Source organism: Pogona vitticeps, chromosome 2, assembly GCF_051106095.1.
Source record: "Pogona vitticeps strain Pit_001003342236 chromosome 2, PviZW2.1, whole genome shotgun sequence".
NCBI lineage: Eukaryota > Metazoa > Chordata > Lepidosauria > Squamata > Agamidae > Pogona > Pogona vitticeps.
This window is the reverse complement of record NC_135784.1, coordinates 179125895-179144427: the sequence shown is the minus strand read 5'-3', so window position 1 is coordinate 179144427 and position 18533 is coordinate 179125895. Positions and strand designations below refer to the sequence as shown.

The following is an 18533-nucleotide window of genomic DNA, read 5'->3' as shown; positions in this document are numbered from 1 at the left end:
GGATTTGATTAACAATCTCCCCCTTGAACTCTATTTTGGCAAATAACTCAGATCTCATACTAATTAAACTGAATTACAATTTCCAGCTGTGCCATGGATCAAAACAGATTTTTTTTCCCCTAAGTCCTTCTGTGGGACATCGAACAGTTGTTCTCTCTTGACTCAGTTGCCTTTTAAAGGAAAAAATGTGGGAAGAAAACACAGAATGTTCCTTTTCGGCTGAAAAGTTGGTGTAACTGAAATATACTGGAATGTAAGCCTCACTGAACATAACGAGATCTCAGAGAATGTGTGGTGGGTCAATAGTATTACTTTGAAAATGCAAGTGGGGGAGGGGACTGAGCCGAGGGAGTGATGCCTTGACTAAGGCTTGCCTCAGAATGGCTTGTCTGAGTCCTTGTCCAATCAAATATTGAGTCCAATCAAATATTGTTTGATTGCCACTCCTGTCATCCCTCACAATCTCCTGTTGTGGATTAGATGCGAAACTGATTATGAGGTGAATGTGCTTACTAGGAAGTAAACCTTTTTGAACACAATGAGTTCCAAGTAAATGTGTAAGAACTGTCTCTAATTTTTATTCACATTTCTATGGGGAGAAATCCTAGATATCTTGGTGAATTTGTTACTTCTGAGGATTTATGTTTACAATTCTTCTCCTAGATAGGAGAGAGAAACATCTGAATCTAAGTCTCCATATTACAATCAGTAGTCATTTTTCTGCACCATGGCAGGTAAGTTACTGTTATAAAGCATGCAGATAACTCAGGGTTGGGGAATTAGCTATTAGTAGACCTGGTGTGCTTCCCAGGCCTTGACCCTCCCTTCTCTGGAGGCTATGAAAGAGCTATATCTGAATGAGATGGGCATGTATATGTGTTTGCAAATAGGTGTGACTGTGTGTATCGATGGATGTGTATGACTGTGGGAGACAGTGAAAAGGAGCAGACACACTTGGTTTTGGCCCCACCTACTTTTTTGGTTTGAGCATCTTTTGCTGCCCTATTCTCCCCCAGCGTCTAATTGAGTCTCGCTTTCCCTGGAGGAAGTGCCACCATCAGCTTTTAAAGATCCCTGTTACCTGAGACTGTGAGATAAGTGACGTGCCCAAATTGAACAGTGCATACATAGAAAAACCTAATTGTGAATTCTAGTCTAGTCTTGATTCACAGCACCATATTATAATAGTGTCCAGTACCTAATATCTGAAAGGAGACATTCAACCTGTTCTGGAAATCACTACTATAGTAAGGGTACTGAGAGATTCAGGAGAATCAACAAGTAACACTCCCTTGGTCAGTTTCCCTTAACAGGTCATAAAGCAGAATGACCAGAACCGTCTCAGTATGATGGTGCTGCCTAACTCCAAACTGAAATGAATCCAGACTATCAGTATACTCCAAAAATTCAGCTGCTGCACTGTTCCTATAATTAAAGAACCACTCTGATGTGAAAAATTGATGGTACAAGAAATGGGATCCCTTCAGAACATCAGTCACAAACAGGGCTAGCCCGAGACATTTTGTTTCCTGAAGAAGAGAAGGGAATGACCCATGCCTGCCAAGATGCATGGTGCCTAAGCTAGCCATGTCTGAAGGCTCATGAGACAGTGAATCGAACATGATTCTCCCTATTTCTGGCCATTAAAAAATTATAGCAACAGATTTAATAAAATTTGCCCAGTTTTGGTAACATCTCCAGACCCAAACATGTTGGCTGAGATGGCTGCCTCACTCTGTCTAATGGAAGAGCCAGTCATATTTACTGGATGGCTTTGCTCAATTAACATTGTCTTTGCTTAGCACTTTGTTAGCATGAAATGTGAATACAGCCATTCCAGCCCAATTACTACATTGCTCTGGGTTTCATTGGTGAAGGTAGTGATGATGGGAGCCCTGGTTTTTTTTTTAAATGTTTCTTTTAATATTGTAAGCCACCCCGGGTCCTCTTGAAGGAAAAAAAAGCAGGGTATAAATATTTTGAATAAATAAAATAAATAATATTATTAATAAAAGCTTGTAGTAATAATAATTATATTTTTAATGACAAGAACAACCAATAAACAGCTTGTATCTCTTCCTAAGATGTAAGACAATTATACAGCTACATGAATAAAAGAAAAGGAAGACAGGGTGGCAGCTTGTGATCCAGAGGCTAGCAGACTGCAACTCCCATCAGCCTGAGCCAGCATTAGCCGTGACTAGATACGATGGGAGTGCCAGTCCAGCGACATTTGAGTATTGCAGGTTGCCCGCTCCTGCAGTAAGATGTCTAATTACAAAATGTAGGAGCACAGCATACAATGGATAGGTATCTCATGCACAACAATAGAATCAGAGAATCCAAGTGCAGTAGAGCTGGAAGGAAGGTTGGAGGCTGACGGCTCCCCCCCTCCCAACACTCAGTCCAGGAATTCCTGAGCGGATGCATCCTCAACAGATGACTCTCCCTTCTCCTGTGGGGGAGAGAGCCCAGTAGGTAATTGATTGCACCTTGTACTCCATGTTAATTAATTCTGATACAATTGCTACTGTGGAATGGGTGACAGCCTGCCCTCCTGCTCCTCTGTGCATTCGAAAGACAGCAAAAGAAGGAGGGAAGGGGGGAGGAGAGAAGGCTACAGTACTTTTAAAAATAATTCTCTTTAGCAGAAAAAAAACTATCATTAAATCAGATAAAGATAACTAATCTGTATTAACAGCAAAGATTAATGTGGCACTTCAATCTGTAGAAAAGCAATGATTTGTGTAGAGTAGATAAGAACTTGGGTTAGTTCTCTGGCTATAACTGATGCAGGGAAGGAAGTCTTTGAAACCTTGGTGGGATGCCAGAGGATTTGTCCCCTCAAAATTTCTAAATCTCTTCCCTTCCCTGTGCGAGCTGAGCAACAGCTTCTAATTCCCCCTTTCACTTTCTTATTAAACACCGCTGCCACAGATGACTCTCTAAGTGAAACACAAGAGATCCGGTTAATTGCATAGGATAGGAGAGGTTCTGTTGTTTGGAAATTAAGCCAATTGCTAAGCTCTATGTCACCTCTAGAGGGTGGCAAATCAGACCTCAGAGTGTCTGAGTCAGGTTCTTGGAACTGAAAATGAGAAGTAGCAGCCTCTGACATGTATTTTTGGGGTGTGGCGATATATATTTGATGGGATGGAGAAAAGCAATAGATTAACAACTTTCTGTTCTCTGCCCGGGAGGCGTCTGTATTTCTTGATCTGTTATGGAAGATGGAGCAAATACATTTGTTAAAAGCGAAGCTGGCAATTTTTAAATCTACAAATGAGTCAAATCAATATTTAGCTTATTAACTGGTAGGGAAATTTTTAATTGGTGAGGCTAAGAGTTAAGGGCTCACTTCCTTTTTTATTTTTGGCAGGGGGAAAGAAAGATATTCTTTCACATTGCTATAACATGCAATTTAAGAGTATTGAAATTGGCTGCTTCTTCCAAAATGAAATAGTAGCTTTTATGTATTAAATTGTACAAATCATTATCGTGAGTCAGAGGTTCATCTGTGCATCTGGTGAAATTGGTGCTGTTGCTTCCTAACATTCTTTTACTGGAGGCTGTGTCCTGGATGTTCTGCGGAGAAATCATAATTTTGGCACTGGGGCATGCACCTTAACCTAGTTTGATCTTGTGTTTTGTCCAGTTTGACTCCTTGGCAGTATTTTGGCAATAAATGTAACCAATTTGCCCTCAAATAAATTAAAGGACAGATGACTAAGCAGTCAGCTGATGGTCCAAGTTAAAAGGATCTCTGCCTGCCTCAGGGGAGATGTTGGCTGTAATATTGCCTTGAGGAAGGGTGTGTTTGGGTCTTCAGAGGTCATGAAAGAGTTTGTTTTCTATGGGGGGAAGCTGCTGCTGTTACAAGTGGCAGAGAGTAAGGTGGGAGCTGCTTTAGAACATGCCAAATGCTCTCAGGTTCTTTGATCAGGACCTGTCTTCAGATTCCATTTCTCCAGCACCGTATCCCATGGAGCTCATCTCGCACCCACCCACACCCTATTTGCAGCTCCTGTTACAGGGGCTTTTGACAAGACCTGTCACCACCTTCATTAATTCTCCTGCTTCCAGGATGTTTGTTTTGCCAAGGGAGAGGAAATATGAAAAGGTTAAAAAAAAAAAGAGAGGCCTTCGATTGCAAGGGAGGGGGAAGGGCTGGGTCATGCAGAGCCGGTGAGGGGCGAGAGAAAGAGTATGGGGGGTAGTGGAGGGGGGGTAGATGGGATGTGAACAAGGAGATGAGGTGACAAGAGATGGGAGAGCCAAGTCTGAAAGGCAGAGTCAAGCCTGTATGCAGCCTGTGTCTTTGGTTGTGCGTTTATGGCCTGAGAGTGTTTTGTTTTCTGAGGCAGAAGATTCAATTGGCACAAACCGGCCCATAATTGCTAAACAATAAACAATAAAATAAGTGAATCAGTTTCTTCAGACTAATTAATACAGACCCAGTCTACTAGGAAAGATTTCCTGTGCAATTCAGCCACATGGAAATGAACAGAAGATGCTGTAAGATCTCTGTTCTTGCTCAGCTCCTGCTTGTTGCCGTGAGGTTGGTGCAGGAGAACATTTCATTCCGCTTTGGATCAGTGCTTCTCTGTCTACCACTCTGTGGCTCTTTCATAGCGGCACAGATTTGCGGCCCAAGGTGTCCATCACATTGATGACAGGGCACTTTATTTTCTTATTTAACGTATATCTTACCATTGTCCTGTGAATGTGACTCAGATTTTAAAAAGCAAAGACAGTTAAAACATAGAAATGAAGTAACATTAAAAAGTTTTTTTTAAAAATCTAGAACATACTGATAAAAAATATTTGTATTTAATCTTAGGGATATCCCTGCTTCTTATATGCTTCTTGTACCATTGAACTGGCACCACTTCATGGTCTGAATACCCTAAGGATGGAAGTGTTGATTAATCTGGAGCAATTTAGGTTGAGGTACTGAGGCCATCTGGAAAAGTGGCTTTGTGCATGAGCATGTGCTTGTGCCTATTAGCAGTCTCGCAATGAACGGGCTCTTCCTTGCTCTCAGCAACCATCTGCCACAGGGCAGTGGGCTTGGCTCAGGGTAGTGGCCACTGTTGTTATCCAGAACGGTATCAAGTTCAGTTTGGCTGCTGTTACTTCATGACCTTGCCAGGAATGACTGTTTATAGTGGGTTCAGCTTTCTTTGAGCTGAGGCTAGAAGTATAACTGCATTGGCCACAAGTGCTTTACTTGAAAGAAAACCATGAAAGCTAGTAACATGGTTGCTTCAAGCAAATCAATAATGGCTGATGGGGGTATTCAGGGCTGTGCTTGGCAGTACCTTTATCACCCGTAGCACCTTTGCCTATTAACGTTTTGATTTTTATTTGATTTATAATCTCGAATCACCTGTCTCATTAATTAGTCAGCCTTGGTCCATTTGAGAAAGAGTGTATATCTTTCCCATTGATTGGCCAATGTGGATTCCTCAACATTTTCTAGTATTGATGTTATTAGTTGACTTTAGTTGGCGGAAAGGTGCACATCTTTCCCAACAGTGGCACATGGCATGTTTAAGATGTTGTTTGTATTGTGATGGAATATTAAGAGTTTGCTGATAGGACATATTGAGGCTGTAGTGCAGTGGCTGACAATGGAAGCCAGGAATGGCTTGGTTGATTGGCATCTGTCCCAAAAGTGATACCTGCTGAAATTCCCTCTTGTGCACAACTAATAAAAGTACAGGTGCCCAATCTTCCTTTTCATATGGCCACCTTAGTGTTATAATATAAAGGCTGCACTGACTGATTTCACTAAACATTAACTCTAAAGGCCCAGATTCGTATCCATAATTACAATGATCAAAGGAAAATTGGCTCGTCCTCTTCAACCTTATCCTGATTGCATTTGATTACCATTTCTGATGTCAATTTAAATATACTCCATTGGTTGGTGGTGCATAACAAATGGGGTTTGCACTGTGGAGTTCTACATATAGAACAATGCCCCATCCATTTGACATGGCTAAGGTTCCAAGGTCCAATTTCCCACTGTGTAGTCAGTTTTGTTCCTTCCAAAAAGCATATTTGATAAGACCTTCTCTTGCATTTCCCACCATTAAAGATGGAGGTGAGGTTTCCACTACCTCCTTAAGCAGCTTATTCCAAATTAAGATTTTTTTTCTTTCTCTTGTTTTCATGCTAGTAACTAGGGTCACCTAATTAAATTGACGACAATAGATTTAGGTTTGACTAAAAGGAAATAGTGTCTTCAGGTAACTCCTGATTAGAACAGGCAGTCGGCTGCTACAAGGTTCAGGGACAGCTGGAAAGTGCTTTTTAAAAGGATTAAATTAATGGCAAATAGGTTTCTCAATGGCTATTAGCAGGGTAACGGAAATGAAATGAAATAAAATGGCAATGTGATGATCAGATAAACAATAATAATGAGATAGCCGTCCTGGTCCACATGGGGGGGGGGAGAACGCAAAATTATTATTGGGCAGTAAAGTTATTAGTTATTAAGAATACTCAAATTATTGTAGAACTGTGCAAGCTTTTGCGTTCTCTGCTGCTCTCTGTTAGGTTGGATGTTGGCAGCCTTATCCTGATGCCAGAGGGTGGGAAAATTGGTTGTTGTGCATTTTTCAGGCTCTTTGGCCGTGTTCTGAAGGTTGTTCTTCCTAACGTTTCGCCAGTCTCTGTGGCCGGCATCTTCAGAGGACAGCACTCTGTGGGAAAATTACTTCTGTGGAGTACACCTCCCAGAACCCACTAACCAGCATGATCACTGTCGATGTTGGCAAGGAGATTCTGGGGGCTGGGGTCTAAACAGGTGAGTTTTCTTAAGTGTGTTACCAGTGGCTGAGCATAAGCAACAGTGGTGACCACACTTTCCCTGGGATTTTTCTTCAGAAGTCTTGGCTGGCTGGTGTCAACACAAGGCTGGCCCTAGATATGCATTGGCCCTGGTCTGATAAGAAAAGTCTTGTGTAATCATTATACTGCTTATAATCTACCCTTTATCTATTGGGTGAACTACCTGACATTTAAAAAAAAACACCTTTAAAAAAATAAAGCAACAACTGGGGAGCAGTCTCTCAGTGACTAATTTCCCCTTCTTTAAGCTAAATAAGCATACCTGGTTCCTTCAGCTCTATTTTCCTTTGATTTGAAAGGACAAACAATAGGAACATCTCCATTTTCCTCAGCTGTGATTCATCTTCCATCCTCCCCCTACCTCTAACCTCCCCCCCACCCGCTCTTTTATTTGCAATGCCTTGACCTTCCTTGGCAGCATAATCAGAATCATGGCCTGTCCCCTGTGGGGGTTCCCCCTTCCTTCCCTGTCCCTCCCCTCCTTCAATACATGGCTGACAGGTTGCCATCTCCCTTCCCCCCCCCTTAAATAATTCAGCTCCCTGTAGCTGCCCCTTGGCTCCATCTGCATCCCGGCTGCTGTTCGCTGGGCCCCTGCCGTGCTAACAACATAAGCCCCTCGCTTGGTAATTGCCAGATGAATAGAGAAAGACGGGAGACACCGGAGGGAAATGGGGGGTAGCAGTCAGGGGGTCTTGGTGGTGGAATGTAGGGGCCATACATAGTATTTTTCCTCTGGATTAATGGAATCCAGGGTATTTGCCAGTCCTAGACTCCATGCCCGCAATTGGTGAATACCAACTGTTGATTAACAAGAGTGAATTGATTAGTCACATTGATCTGTATGAGTTGCATTTTTATCTGCCTTTCCTCTGGTTGGTTGGTTGGTTGGTTGGTTTGGCTTGACTTTTATACTGCCCATCTAGCTGCCAAGGCCACTCTGGGAGGTTAACAATAACATAATAGACATCAATTTATATGGTTATATTCCATCTTTCCTAAATAGCTTTATGCTTCCCCACTTTATCCTCACAACAAACCTGTGAGGTAGGCTATGTTGACATGCACAGCAGTCAGTCCAAGTTAATCCAATGAGCGTCATGAGGGTCTGAAGCTGGATATTCTAAGCCTTGGGCCAGTCCTCTACCCAATACCCCATGTTGGTTCCTTTTACCACAGATTGATTAATGCATTTTTAAAATGAGTGGTAAGCTGGCTGGTTGCATTGTTCTGGAAGGCAGGATGAGTAATTTTACCATACTCCTCCATTTGCTCACCCCTTTGGGGAAAATGGGAGAGGAAGGATCATAGCACTGTATAGGCTGCTATGGATCACTGGCTTAGCAAGTAGCTATATACATGCCATAGTCAGTTGCCATCTGTACTCACTCGGGATGAGTGAGACCACTTGTTTCCACTTTGGATAGTTTGGAAAAGAATGATTAGCCTCAATCCCAACAATGGCATGGATTGTAGCATTTGGAGTGGATTCCATATCTATGAGGGGAAGTGAAGCCCATGCAGAGGATCTTACAGAGGATTGCCTGGAGACAATCAGCGCACTCTGTAAAATCACAGAACAAGAACATGTGGGTGTCATTAAATGTTGACTATTTCCTGCTGTGCTGGGAGCCTCTGAACATACTAATAATGATAATCATGCACTGTCAGGTCAATTCTGACTCATGGTTTCTTCAGGATTTTCCACAGAAGAGAGTAAAGGTTCCCCTTGACAATTTTTGTCCAGTCGTGTCCGACTCTAGGGGGCGGCGCTCATCCCGCTCTTCAAGCCATAGAGCCAGCGTTTTGTCCGAAGACAATCTTTCCGTGGTCACATGGCCAGTGCGACTTAGACATAGAATGCTGTTACCTTCCCACCGAGGTGGTCCCTATTAATCTACTCGCATTTGCATGCTTTCAAACCGCTAGGTTGGCGGGAGCTGGGACAAGCGACGGGCGCTCATTCCGTTGCGTGGATTCGATCTTACGACTGCCGGATCTTCTGACCCTGCAGCACAGGCTTCTGCAGTTTAGCCCACAGCGCCACCACGTCCCTACAGAAGAGAGTACTTCTGTAGCTTATTGTTCCTTTCTACTGGGGATGCCCTGGGACTGTGCAGCTTGCCCAAGGTGACACAGGCTGCCTTTACTTGCAGGAAGCACAGTGGGGAATCAAACTCCCAACTTCTGGCTACATGGCCAGATACCTAAACCCCTGAGCTATCCAGCCTGCTGAATCTGAGCATAAGGCTTCCTATATTTAGGGTGTGTCTCCCAGACACATCTTGTGTGAGCGACAGCTTCTAGAATGGCACAAGATAGACAAAGATGTTGCTGTCCTTCCATACTGGAAGTTTCTGAGCATGCAGTGCAGTACCTCATATGAGAGTGGAAGACCTTTGACCTGCCACATATTGGTGAATATAATTCCAAAATCTCTTGCTATTGGCCATTCTGGCTGGGGCTTCCAAGGATTTTGGAGAATATAGTATACCATTTTGGAGGGCCTAAGGTTCACCTGTCTTCAATCTAGTGTGATCCAGGAGAATCTCTGAGTCATGTTAGCATCATCTCCCACACAACTGCTAGATCAGACTGGAAGCTGCTTGTAATACACAGATTCCAGGGTTGGTTCAGAAATAATCCTACCCCTTATATGGAGTTGTCCATACCTCTCCATTCATGAAAAAAAATTGTTGAAGAAAGCAAGGCGTGGGATAGAGTATGAAAATTGACAGTCAAGGGATAAAAACTGAAGTATCCGTGTGAACTATTAGGATCATGCCTTTCCGTGTATCTATGTTATCTTTCAGTTTGTATGTAAATTCAAGTCTTTTTCTCCTTATTTCATTTCCCTCTCTTTCATTTTCCATCTTGTCGGTGTCTCTCTTTACTCTCCCAACTTCCTCACTTTGCTGTCTCCAGCCATCAGCCCACTGTTTCCTCCCTTCCGTCCTCTTTCTATCACCACTCGCTTTCTGATCCCCACAAACCTTTCTGCACGCACACACCCCACTACATCCAATTGATTTTGCCTTCTCATGACCTATCTTTCCTTCTGGAACAAAAGGGTTCCTCCCCTTTTCTTTCTGCCCTGAAAAATGCACTGTGCCATGAATTCTCTCTAGGCCAAGTTGTGTGATGTTTTGCCTTTACTCCTCATTTAAGAATCCTCTTCTTTTCTTTCCCTCTTTTGAAACCTTCCAATTTGGGGTGGGGACGGGAGTGGGAATTCTATGCTACTTGTTTACCCACTTGTGCACACAACTCTCTCCTCCAACAAGTGAAGGACGGCAGAAATAAATAAAGACAAGGCTTCATTAACTCCCTCTTTCTCTCCAGTTCCTTGTTGCTGTCTGTGCAGTAGTCCTTGGGGAGATGATGTTTTGTGGGGGAGGGGGGAATCACAATTACACAGATGTGTGTGGTTTTTTTTTTTTTTTGGCTAATGGTCTCTCTCTCTCTCTCTCTCTCTCTCTCTCTCTCTCCCCCTCTGTCCCTCCCTCCCCCTTCCCTCCCCTTCTCTCCTTCTACCCCCTTCAGCCGCAAGTCTCTCGCAGAGGTTTGCATGCTGCTTTCTTCGCCTTTGCTGTACTTCTGCCCAGGTTTAGTGAGTGGCCCTGGGCCAAGGAGCCAGGGAAGATGGCTTCAACGCCGGCCTATTTGCTGATGTGCTGGCCATTGGTTCTGCTTCTCTGTGACCCAGCAGCATCCATCAAGTTTCCTGAAGGCTGTGAGTAGTGAAGGCATTCTATATATCTTTGTCATGTGGCTTAAACGAGGTGGTGTGGGATTTACTGCTACTTGTGAACTGTGAGCACCATTGTGACATGTTTTCCTAAATGTGAGCACTAGTGATGGTGATGCATTTTGGCAATGTCTTTCCTTATGGCTGTAGCTTTCCAAGGCTCTGGCAACTTTTACAATGCTTGTTGGTGTTGCTTATTACAATGGCCTCCATATGGTCACATCTCTCCCTGTGTTTGCATTACGTCGCAGTCTTCTGTAATAATACCACACATTTTTGTTTGTCGACCTCCTCCCAAACTACGTTTGCTGGTTCAGCTAAGAACAGCCCTGTTTGAAATCTACATGGAAGCTAAGAGAAAGGTGAACCTGTAACATGTCACTTCAAGGGAGGCCCCCTCCCCACCCAAATGCTCTTCACAGTATTTGCACAGAAGCTTTCCCCTGCTTAAGGAAGTAATCAGTGCTCTGTGATATTCCAGTCTCCAACATTATCTCAGATCTGTTTGCATGGTTAGCAGCAACACAGCTACCTGCCAGTAGACAGGTTAGAGGGCATGACTGGTATGAATAGTGGTGCATCAATGAGTGCAACACATGTTTAGATGAGTGAATATGCAGAGCTGGTGGAAATGTCAACAGAAAGAGGAGGGAAGCATGGGACACAGAAAAGAAAGCTGTGTATAAGCCTACTGTAGAGGGACACTGGGTTTGCTATTCTCTCACCCACTCAGCTGTAGTCTATTATTGTGATCATCTTTCTGTAAGTCAGTCTCACCATCTGATGGTTGTTTCACTAACCATTCATATTCCTTCTAATTTCTGTTGCCCTTTCAACATCTCTTTCTGCTCTTCTCAAAACAACTGTGTGGAATGGGTGGTGACAATTCTGCATGTAGGTGGAAATGTAGGGCTAAGAGACAGAAAGCAATTCAGAGCGTCTGTGGTGGAAGAAATTTGATCCATGGTTCTTGAGAGCAAAGTCCAGAAATCTGTTTAATAGATCCCACTGCAATAACTGATGCAGTGATGCAGTTTCCCTAGGCTTCTGATGAAATTATAATTTGCCAAGTTTAAGGGAAGTTGTAGGTATTGCATTCTTGTTCCTCCTTAGCTGAGGTAAAAATGCTCCATTTGAATCAGCCTCTTTTCTCTTTGCACTGTAATGAGATTTGCAAACCAGTTTCAGCACCAAGGACAGCAGAATCTGGGAGGCAGATGGAGGAGATGCTCTGCACCGTGGGGAGGGTTTGTAGGGTTTTTTTTTTCATTCTGCTTCCTCCCTAGGCAAGGCTCAGAGTGATTTCAGATGAGGCTTTTATCATGGCACTGTCCTGCCTCATTGCCTGAATTTTAAGGTAGACTTTCTGTAACGTCGACAGTGGAGTTTTTTTGCACATAGTCCTCATATTCTCTAAGGTTTTTTTTCCCTGACTTCAAGAAAATCCATTAAGAAAAGAAGGTGGAACAGCTAGAAAGTGCCTACTGCTCCTAGCATGCTAAAGGCCTACTCTGAAACCATATGTACTCTTTTGAAGAGGCCTGAAAGCCTGACTCCTTCCATTCTGTCTAAAGATGAGTGAGGGGCGTACCGTCTTAATAGTGGTGGAGTGGACAGGAAGAGAGAGCTTCTGTGTCTCCTGTCAAAAACACTGGCATTTCCTTTCATAAAAAGCTGGACACCTCTACATTTGCAGAAGGAAATTGTCTCTATCTCTGCTTACCACAACCCTGCTGGAAATTATTGATGTTCTTAGGGTGAACCTAGTCATGATGACAGCAGATGCATGAGTTAAACCTGAGCCTATCCCAGTCACATATGAAAATCCCTGCTAGGAGATGAGGCATGGGGATGAAGGGGTGCAGCGATTAAATCTGCTCAGTGCCCAATGCTTACCTCTCTCACACACACACATATGCTCGAGGGGAAAAAGAAGAGTTCACAAGAAGAGTCTATGGGCAGACCAACAGCACAAAAAGGGAAGCCACAGCTGCCCTCACCCTGATAGCCTCTTCTGCCTGGTTGGACTCCCCCCACCCCCACTGTTGATCTGATTAAAGCCAGAGTGTGGAAATACCACCTTTCTGGATTACATCTCCAAGGATCATCAAACCAGCATGATCTCTGACCTTGCCAGCTGGGACATTCCTGGTGTTGTAGTCCCAAAAAAGTAACTATTCTATGCTTTGAATTTAGAACCAATGTAGGTTTAAACTAAGATGCCTTTTGTAGACAGAGTTTGTGCATCTAAAGAGCCTGCTGCCCTCCAGATATTTTTGATTATCCCATCAGTTGTGGTCTCCCTGGCCAAATGTTGATCTTAATGGGATTGCAGCCCGAACAGCTGGACAATGCCAAACTGCCTACCCCTACTTTGTATGAAGGGGGACGACAGAGGCTGAGATGGTTGGACAGTGTCATCAAAGTGACCAACATGAATTTGACCCAACTCCGGGAGGCAGTGGAAGGCAGGAGGGTCTGGCGTGCTCTGGTCCATGGGGTCACGAAGAGTCGGACACAACTAAACGACTAAACAACAACACTTTGTATGAAAGGGCATAACCTACATTTTCACTGTAAAGAGAAGAATGAGAGATAGATAGAGAGAGAGAGAGAGAGAGTATGACTAGAATCCAAAGAGGGGGAAAGGCCATGAAGTTGGCAGTGAATCTGGCACTGAGCACTGGTGTGGATCCTGGCAGCTCTTCAGACGCTGCTGGGTGGTAACTCCCAGCCATTCTCACTTGGAGTGATGGGAGCTGCAATCCAATAATGTCTGGAGGATCATCAGTTACCCATTCCTCTTGACAATCATTGAGAGGAGAGGACGGTGAGATCCATAGCATTTCCTGCTGTCATGACTGCATTTAGGTGAATTCTAAGTTGGTGACAGAGTTAGAGAGAGCTGCTTTAAAAAAAAAAATCAGAATTTTGAGTGGGGGAAAGTAGGGCTTAATTTTGCCAGGCATCACCAGGCTATAGGACAGGAATAGAAAAGCTTTGGATTTCTGAGTGTTGTGGATATCAGTTCCCATAACTAAAGATGTGCACAAACCTCAGTTTGGAGGTCAATTTGTCTCCATGCTCAGACAGGTGTTGTGCAGGCACAGCACGCTCTTTACACTCACCCGTTGCTCAGGTGATGCACAGTTCCCTCCATGCCTCCCTAGTGTGACTACCCGTTCACTTTTTTCAGTGTGCTCTTCCCTCTTCCGCCTTTCCTCAGACACATGGAGTGAAATACTGAATGATAATTGCATGCTGTAAAGTCAGTTCTGACTTACAGTGATCCTTCACAATGATTCCTTGGTATACAGCTGTCAGACGTGGTTGACCATTCCCTTCTTCTGGGGGGCACTCGGTGGCCATGTATCTTATCTCAAACTACACAAGCTTAATGTTCTCCCAGGAGGCGCACTGGAAAATTGAACTCCGAACTTCACTGAGCTATCCAGTGAACTAGGCACAGGATCATATACAAGAGTACATTGTGAAAGTGAAGGCCCAGTGAAATCGGATACCAGCATAGAAAATGAAATTTCAAAGTGCAAAAGCACTATTAACGTAATTCTGAGAATGCTTGTTGCATAAAACCTCCTGGTTCTTGCTGGAGTGACTGACTGTCAGGCATTTTGTTTTTGTTTTTATTTTACATCTATTTAATTAGCATTTGTTATATCCCCACTTCCTCCAAGGGAGAATATGCACAGTTCTTCTCTCTAGACTCCAGGCACTGGGCGTTGCTGGGGCTTGCCTTGATTAAGATGGAGTACAAAATCAGGCTGAGCCCCTTGAAACCCCCCCCCATCCCACAAGTCCACAGGGGGCTTAGTTCTCTTCCGTAGCCCCCTGTAGCTCACTGTCTGTATTCAGGTCCAAGTTTCCTTCACTGGTCCATCACTGTCCACAATTTGGGACTGGAGTCCAGTTCATAGCCCTGGCCCCAGCTACCTGATCCTCCCCAGGGAAGACTGATAGTGCTGGGGTGGTGGAGGTCCCCCTCGCCCCAGCAGCTTGCCCTGCTTTCTGATCAGCTACTGCAGACTCTGGTGATAACTTTTCCTCCTCCAGTGCCACTTCTGGATGAGTACAGGCATCCCAGGTACAGTGGGCCCTCTACTTAAGGAATTAATCCGTATTGGAATGGTGGCTGCAAGTTGAAAAGTCTGTAGGTCGAATCTCCATTGACCTACAATGCATTGAAAACCGATTAATCCCATAACCAGCATTTTTTATTCTATTTTTGTTCTATTTTGGGTTTTTTCTGGTCTGTAAGTCGATTCTCCGGCTGCAAGTCGAATCTAAATTTTGCAGCCAGAGAAGTCTGTAACTCGAAAAGTCTGTAAGTTGAGCCGTCTGTAAGTCGAGGGTCCACTGTAGCGGCTTGGCTGGGCACCTGGGCTGCCATGGCTGTGTGTCCTGCTAGGGAAAATATGGCTGCTCCCTCTTCTCAGCCTGTATTTCGGGTAAAGCTGGCCCATCTGCCAATCCTGGAGGACGAGGGGCCAGTTCTTGCTTAGGGCTCAGGAGACAAGAAGGGGTCCTTGTGGGCCCCACCCCACCCCTCCAACACTGTATTAGATGGAAGCGATGAGTATTCGCACCTACGTCACCCTTTTCCTCTCCCTTTAAGCCCAGCGCCCACCATTCCACCTAAGCTGCTGCTCTGCTCTCCAGATACTGTTCATCTTTCTCCATCTTCCTCCTTGGGGGGGGGGGGCGGGCGGCTGCTGCCACATTCTGTGCCTTTAGGCTGCCTTGCTGCCAGATTCTCTATGTAGTCCACCAGCGGTGGGGGGAGCAGGGAGACATGGGTGCTAGGCCCTACTAGGGACAGCTGGAGAGTCCCTCTCATGCTTTCTCCCTCCCATGTCTTCATCTGTTACTCTTATAGCTGAAATAACAGCAGCCTGCCCTGGCTACACAGCAGACTAGATGAGCTAAGAAGCATTTGAATACAGGCCTCTGAGCCAAAAAAACACAGCCTCTGACCATGTGAAGAATGCCCTTTGTCCATTACTGAGTAACTATACCCTGCCTCTGCCCATTTAGGATTAAGAAACAAGACCATCTTTCGAGGGATGTGGCAGGGATCCCCTGTGGTCCTGAGTTTTGCTTTTTTATTTCCCATGAAAGTTTTTTAAAAATGCAGGTCAAACTTTTCCCATGCCATTTCCTTCCTTCCTCCAACACATCGAAAGCATGTAACTTATGCTAGCATTACTGCTCTTTTTTAAAAAAATGTTGGTATTCTGTACCTGACTGTACCCTCCATTCGTTTCCACTCTCCCCAGCACTCCCTGTAAATGATGTCTGAATTTAATTTCAAAGCTTCCTGTTCCAAGTTTGTGAAGAGTATACAGAATGTTAATTGCATCCCTTTGCACTAGCTGCGGTTCCTTTTGCTTCATGTGCCACAGCTAGGGAATGCTGTCTTTCACTTCTCCTTCAAGGATTTCCCCAAAATGTCAGACAGTGCTCAATGCAACACAGAGAGCTGAAACATATCGGTGGTTGCTGCTTTGCAGATGGGCCTGACCCATTGAAAATCTTGGGCCAGGTTCTCTCCTTGAAAGCCCGACGTCCCCTTGGAGATCTCCTTCCTGCTTGCCCTTGTGATTTCATGTCAGGCACCTGGTTTTCAGTCCAGATATTTTTTAATTTACTTATGAGGAAATGAGGCTGAACTAATGTTAAAAGGTTTGCTCTTCTCACAAATTTGCACACGTACACAGCGTTGCACTTGTCCGTGAAATGAGTTACTTTGTCAAAGGCAGGGAAATTTATTTTTGGCTTCACCTAATTTGTTTGTCTGAAACCCTTGTTGAATTCTTTGCATGCTTTCCAAATCAATTGTTTCCTGATTTCCTCTGACAACTTCCCAGGGGTCGGTGATAAGCTGACAGGCTTTGCAATTTGTTTCCCTCCTTGGTTTGCTCTTTACTAGTCTGCTGGAGCCACTGGGCTTCCTCAAGGAGAACTGCAAGTATTCCTGGGATCTCTTGAGCTAATTCCAGCTGCACCCAAGGGCGTTGCTCTTTGGGATCTTCCCCAATTTAAAGGGGAAACGTGGTGTTCCTGTGCATCCAGATTGTGGCCTGAGCATTACATCTGTGCTAGAGCCAGCTTCTTTCTTGCAGGGCTGATTTTATTTAGTTTGTTGGCAGTTGTATTAGCAGCTGTCCTTCTTCTGATGTAATACAAAAAATTGAGACAACATTCGCCTTGCGGCAAGGAGTGGGAGAGAGCAATTTTTAAAACCCAGCAGGATGGAAGTGCTGAAGAATGCTCAGCCTGCTTCAGGAAAAATCAGGGAAACAGCTCTAAATCGGTGCATATTAGTGATAATTCTCATAGTAATAATATCTGTCTAGGACAGCCTGTGGCACCTGGCCATTCTCCAGAAATTCCTCTCAGTTCCTTTATTATGAGCAACAGAGCAGACAACTCCAGATATTTTGAACTACAGTTCCTCTCATCCCAAGGTAACAGAAAATATATTGCTTAGTTTTTGTAAGCAGTTTATTTGGTGGTGGTGGTGGTGGGGATGTTATTATGAAGCAGACATGCTAAGATTAAGGCCAGGCTGTCTTCTGGAGGTCAGATATACAGCTGGATTTATTGATCTAGAACAGCTTTCCCCAATTTAGCCCCCTCCAGATTACAAACGCCACAATCCCCAAACAGCAATGACTGTGCTAAATGGGGGAGGATAATGGGAGTTGAAATCCAAAACATCCTAGGAGGGGCAGTTTATGGGAGACAAGTCTTTGTTGTCCCTCTGACCTGGTTCAAATGACACAAAATATGGGAGAGGATTATGATTAATCTTTTCCAATTTGCCTCTTAATGGAAAAGTAGCAAGGGAGGCTACCAGTGACTTGCAGAAGAATGGTCGAAGGAAAGCAGGAGGAATTGTTTAATGGTTTTCTTTAACATTTATCAGTTTTTCTTCTCAAAATTATGCTCCTCCAAAGAAGCTTTAAAATTGCCTTTTTAAAACAAATGCTAGCAATGCCTGGGAAATTATCTTCCCTTGTCTAACTTGATGCTCAGGCTGAATTTCTAGTTTGTTTCCTTCGAGTCTATCATGAGGTGGGGAAAAGCTGACACCTCTTGTAGAGGAGGAGGAGAGAAGAGACTATCCAGCCCTTAATTACTTAATTAATTTCTTTGTGCCTTTTCTGCCTTCAAGGCAGCTTACTACTATTGAATACAATTTACCGTTAAAACCAATCTAAAATGCAATTAAACTCTGCGCAATAAAGTGATAGTAGAAGAACAGAGCAGATGCCGCAGCAGTGTCAAAAATCAAAAGGAAAATGAAAAAAGAATTTAAGTCAGCCGTCACAGAGTCCCCATGGAAGAACTCTAAAGCTCTTGACCACATATGGAAAACTTTGGTGAACCTTGAAGAACCTTTAGTGGCATGATATTCTGTGCCTGATGGGCCAACACAGAGAAGACCCTACTCATAGATATTAGTCTGATTTGAGTAAGCCAAGCATTCAACAGAGGGGTCTCAAAGTAAACCTGAATAAAAGCAGCACACTTTTTAAAAAAAATATGGGAATATATGCATGCAGATTCTCAGGCCTGGCTGTGCTAATTCCTGGTTTTGAACCAACCAGTGTGCCAGTGAATTTATGTTCTTTTGTGAGTTTTGGCAAAGACAGAAAACCACTGGTGCTTTAAAAGGTTTATTGTAGATGATTGACAAGGATGCAGCATGACATAATATAGCAAAAAGAAACACACAGACCCCCCCTCACATGCTAGGGATCCCAATAAGTCCAGCAGAGCATGATCCATATTGAGGCATTGCATTGATAACTGGCCCTCCTTCTCATGGCAAAGGGGTTACCATGACCTGGGCCATCGCAAGAGTTTTTGTACTCTAGCCTCCCTATATTGAACCTGGAATCTG

At 44.0% G+C, this 18533-nt stretch overlaps 1 protein-coding gene across 8 annotated transcripts in view; it reads left to right on the top strand.

Annotated features, from left to right (window-relative positions):
* The window catches only part of L1CAM (L1 cell adhesion molecule), a 113822-nt gene that overhangs the window by 17020 nt on the left and 78269 nt on the right, over window positions 1–18533 (top strand). For all 8 annotated transcript variants that reach the window (XM_078386560.1, XM_078386563.1, XM_078386566.1 and 5 more), the window contains exon 2: window positions 10402–10591. In XM_078386560.1, the coding sequence (XP_078242686.1) occupies window positions 10402–10591 (190 nt within the window). The remainder of the gene's footprint in view (window positions 1–10401; window positions 10592–18533) is intronic.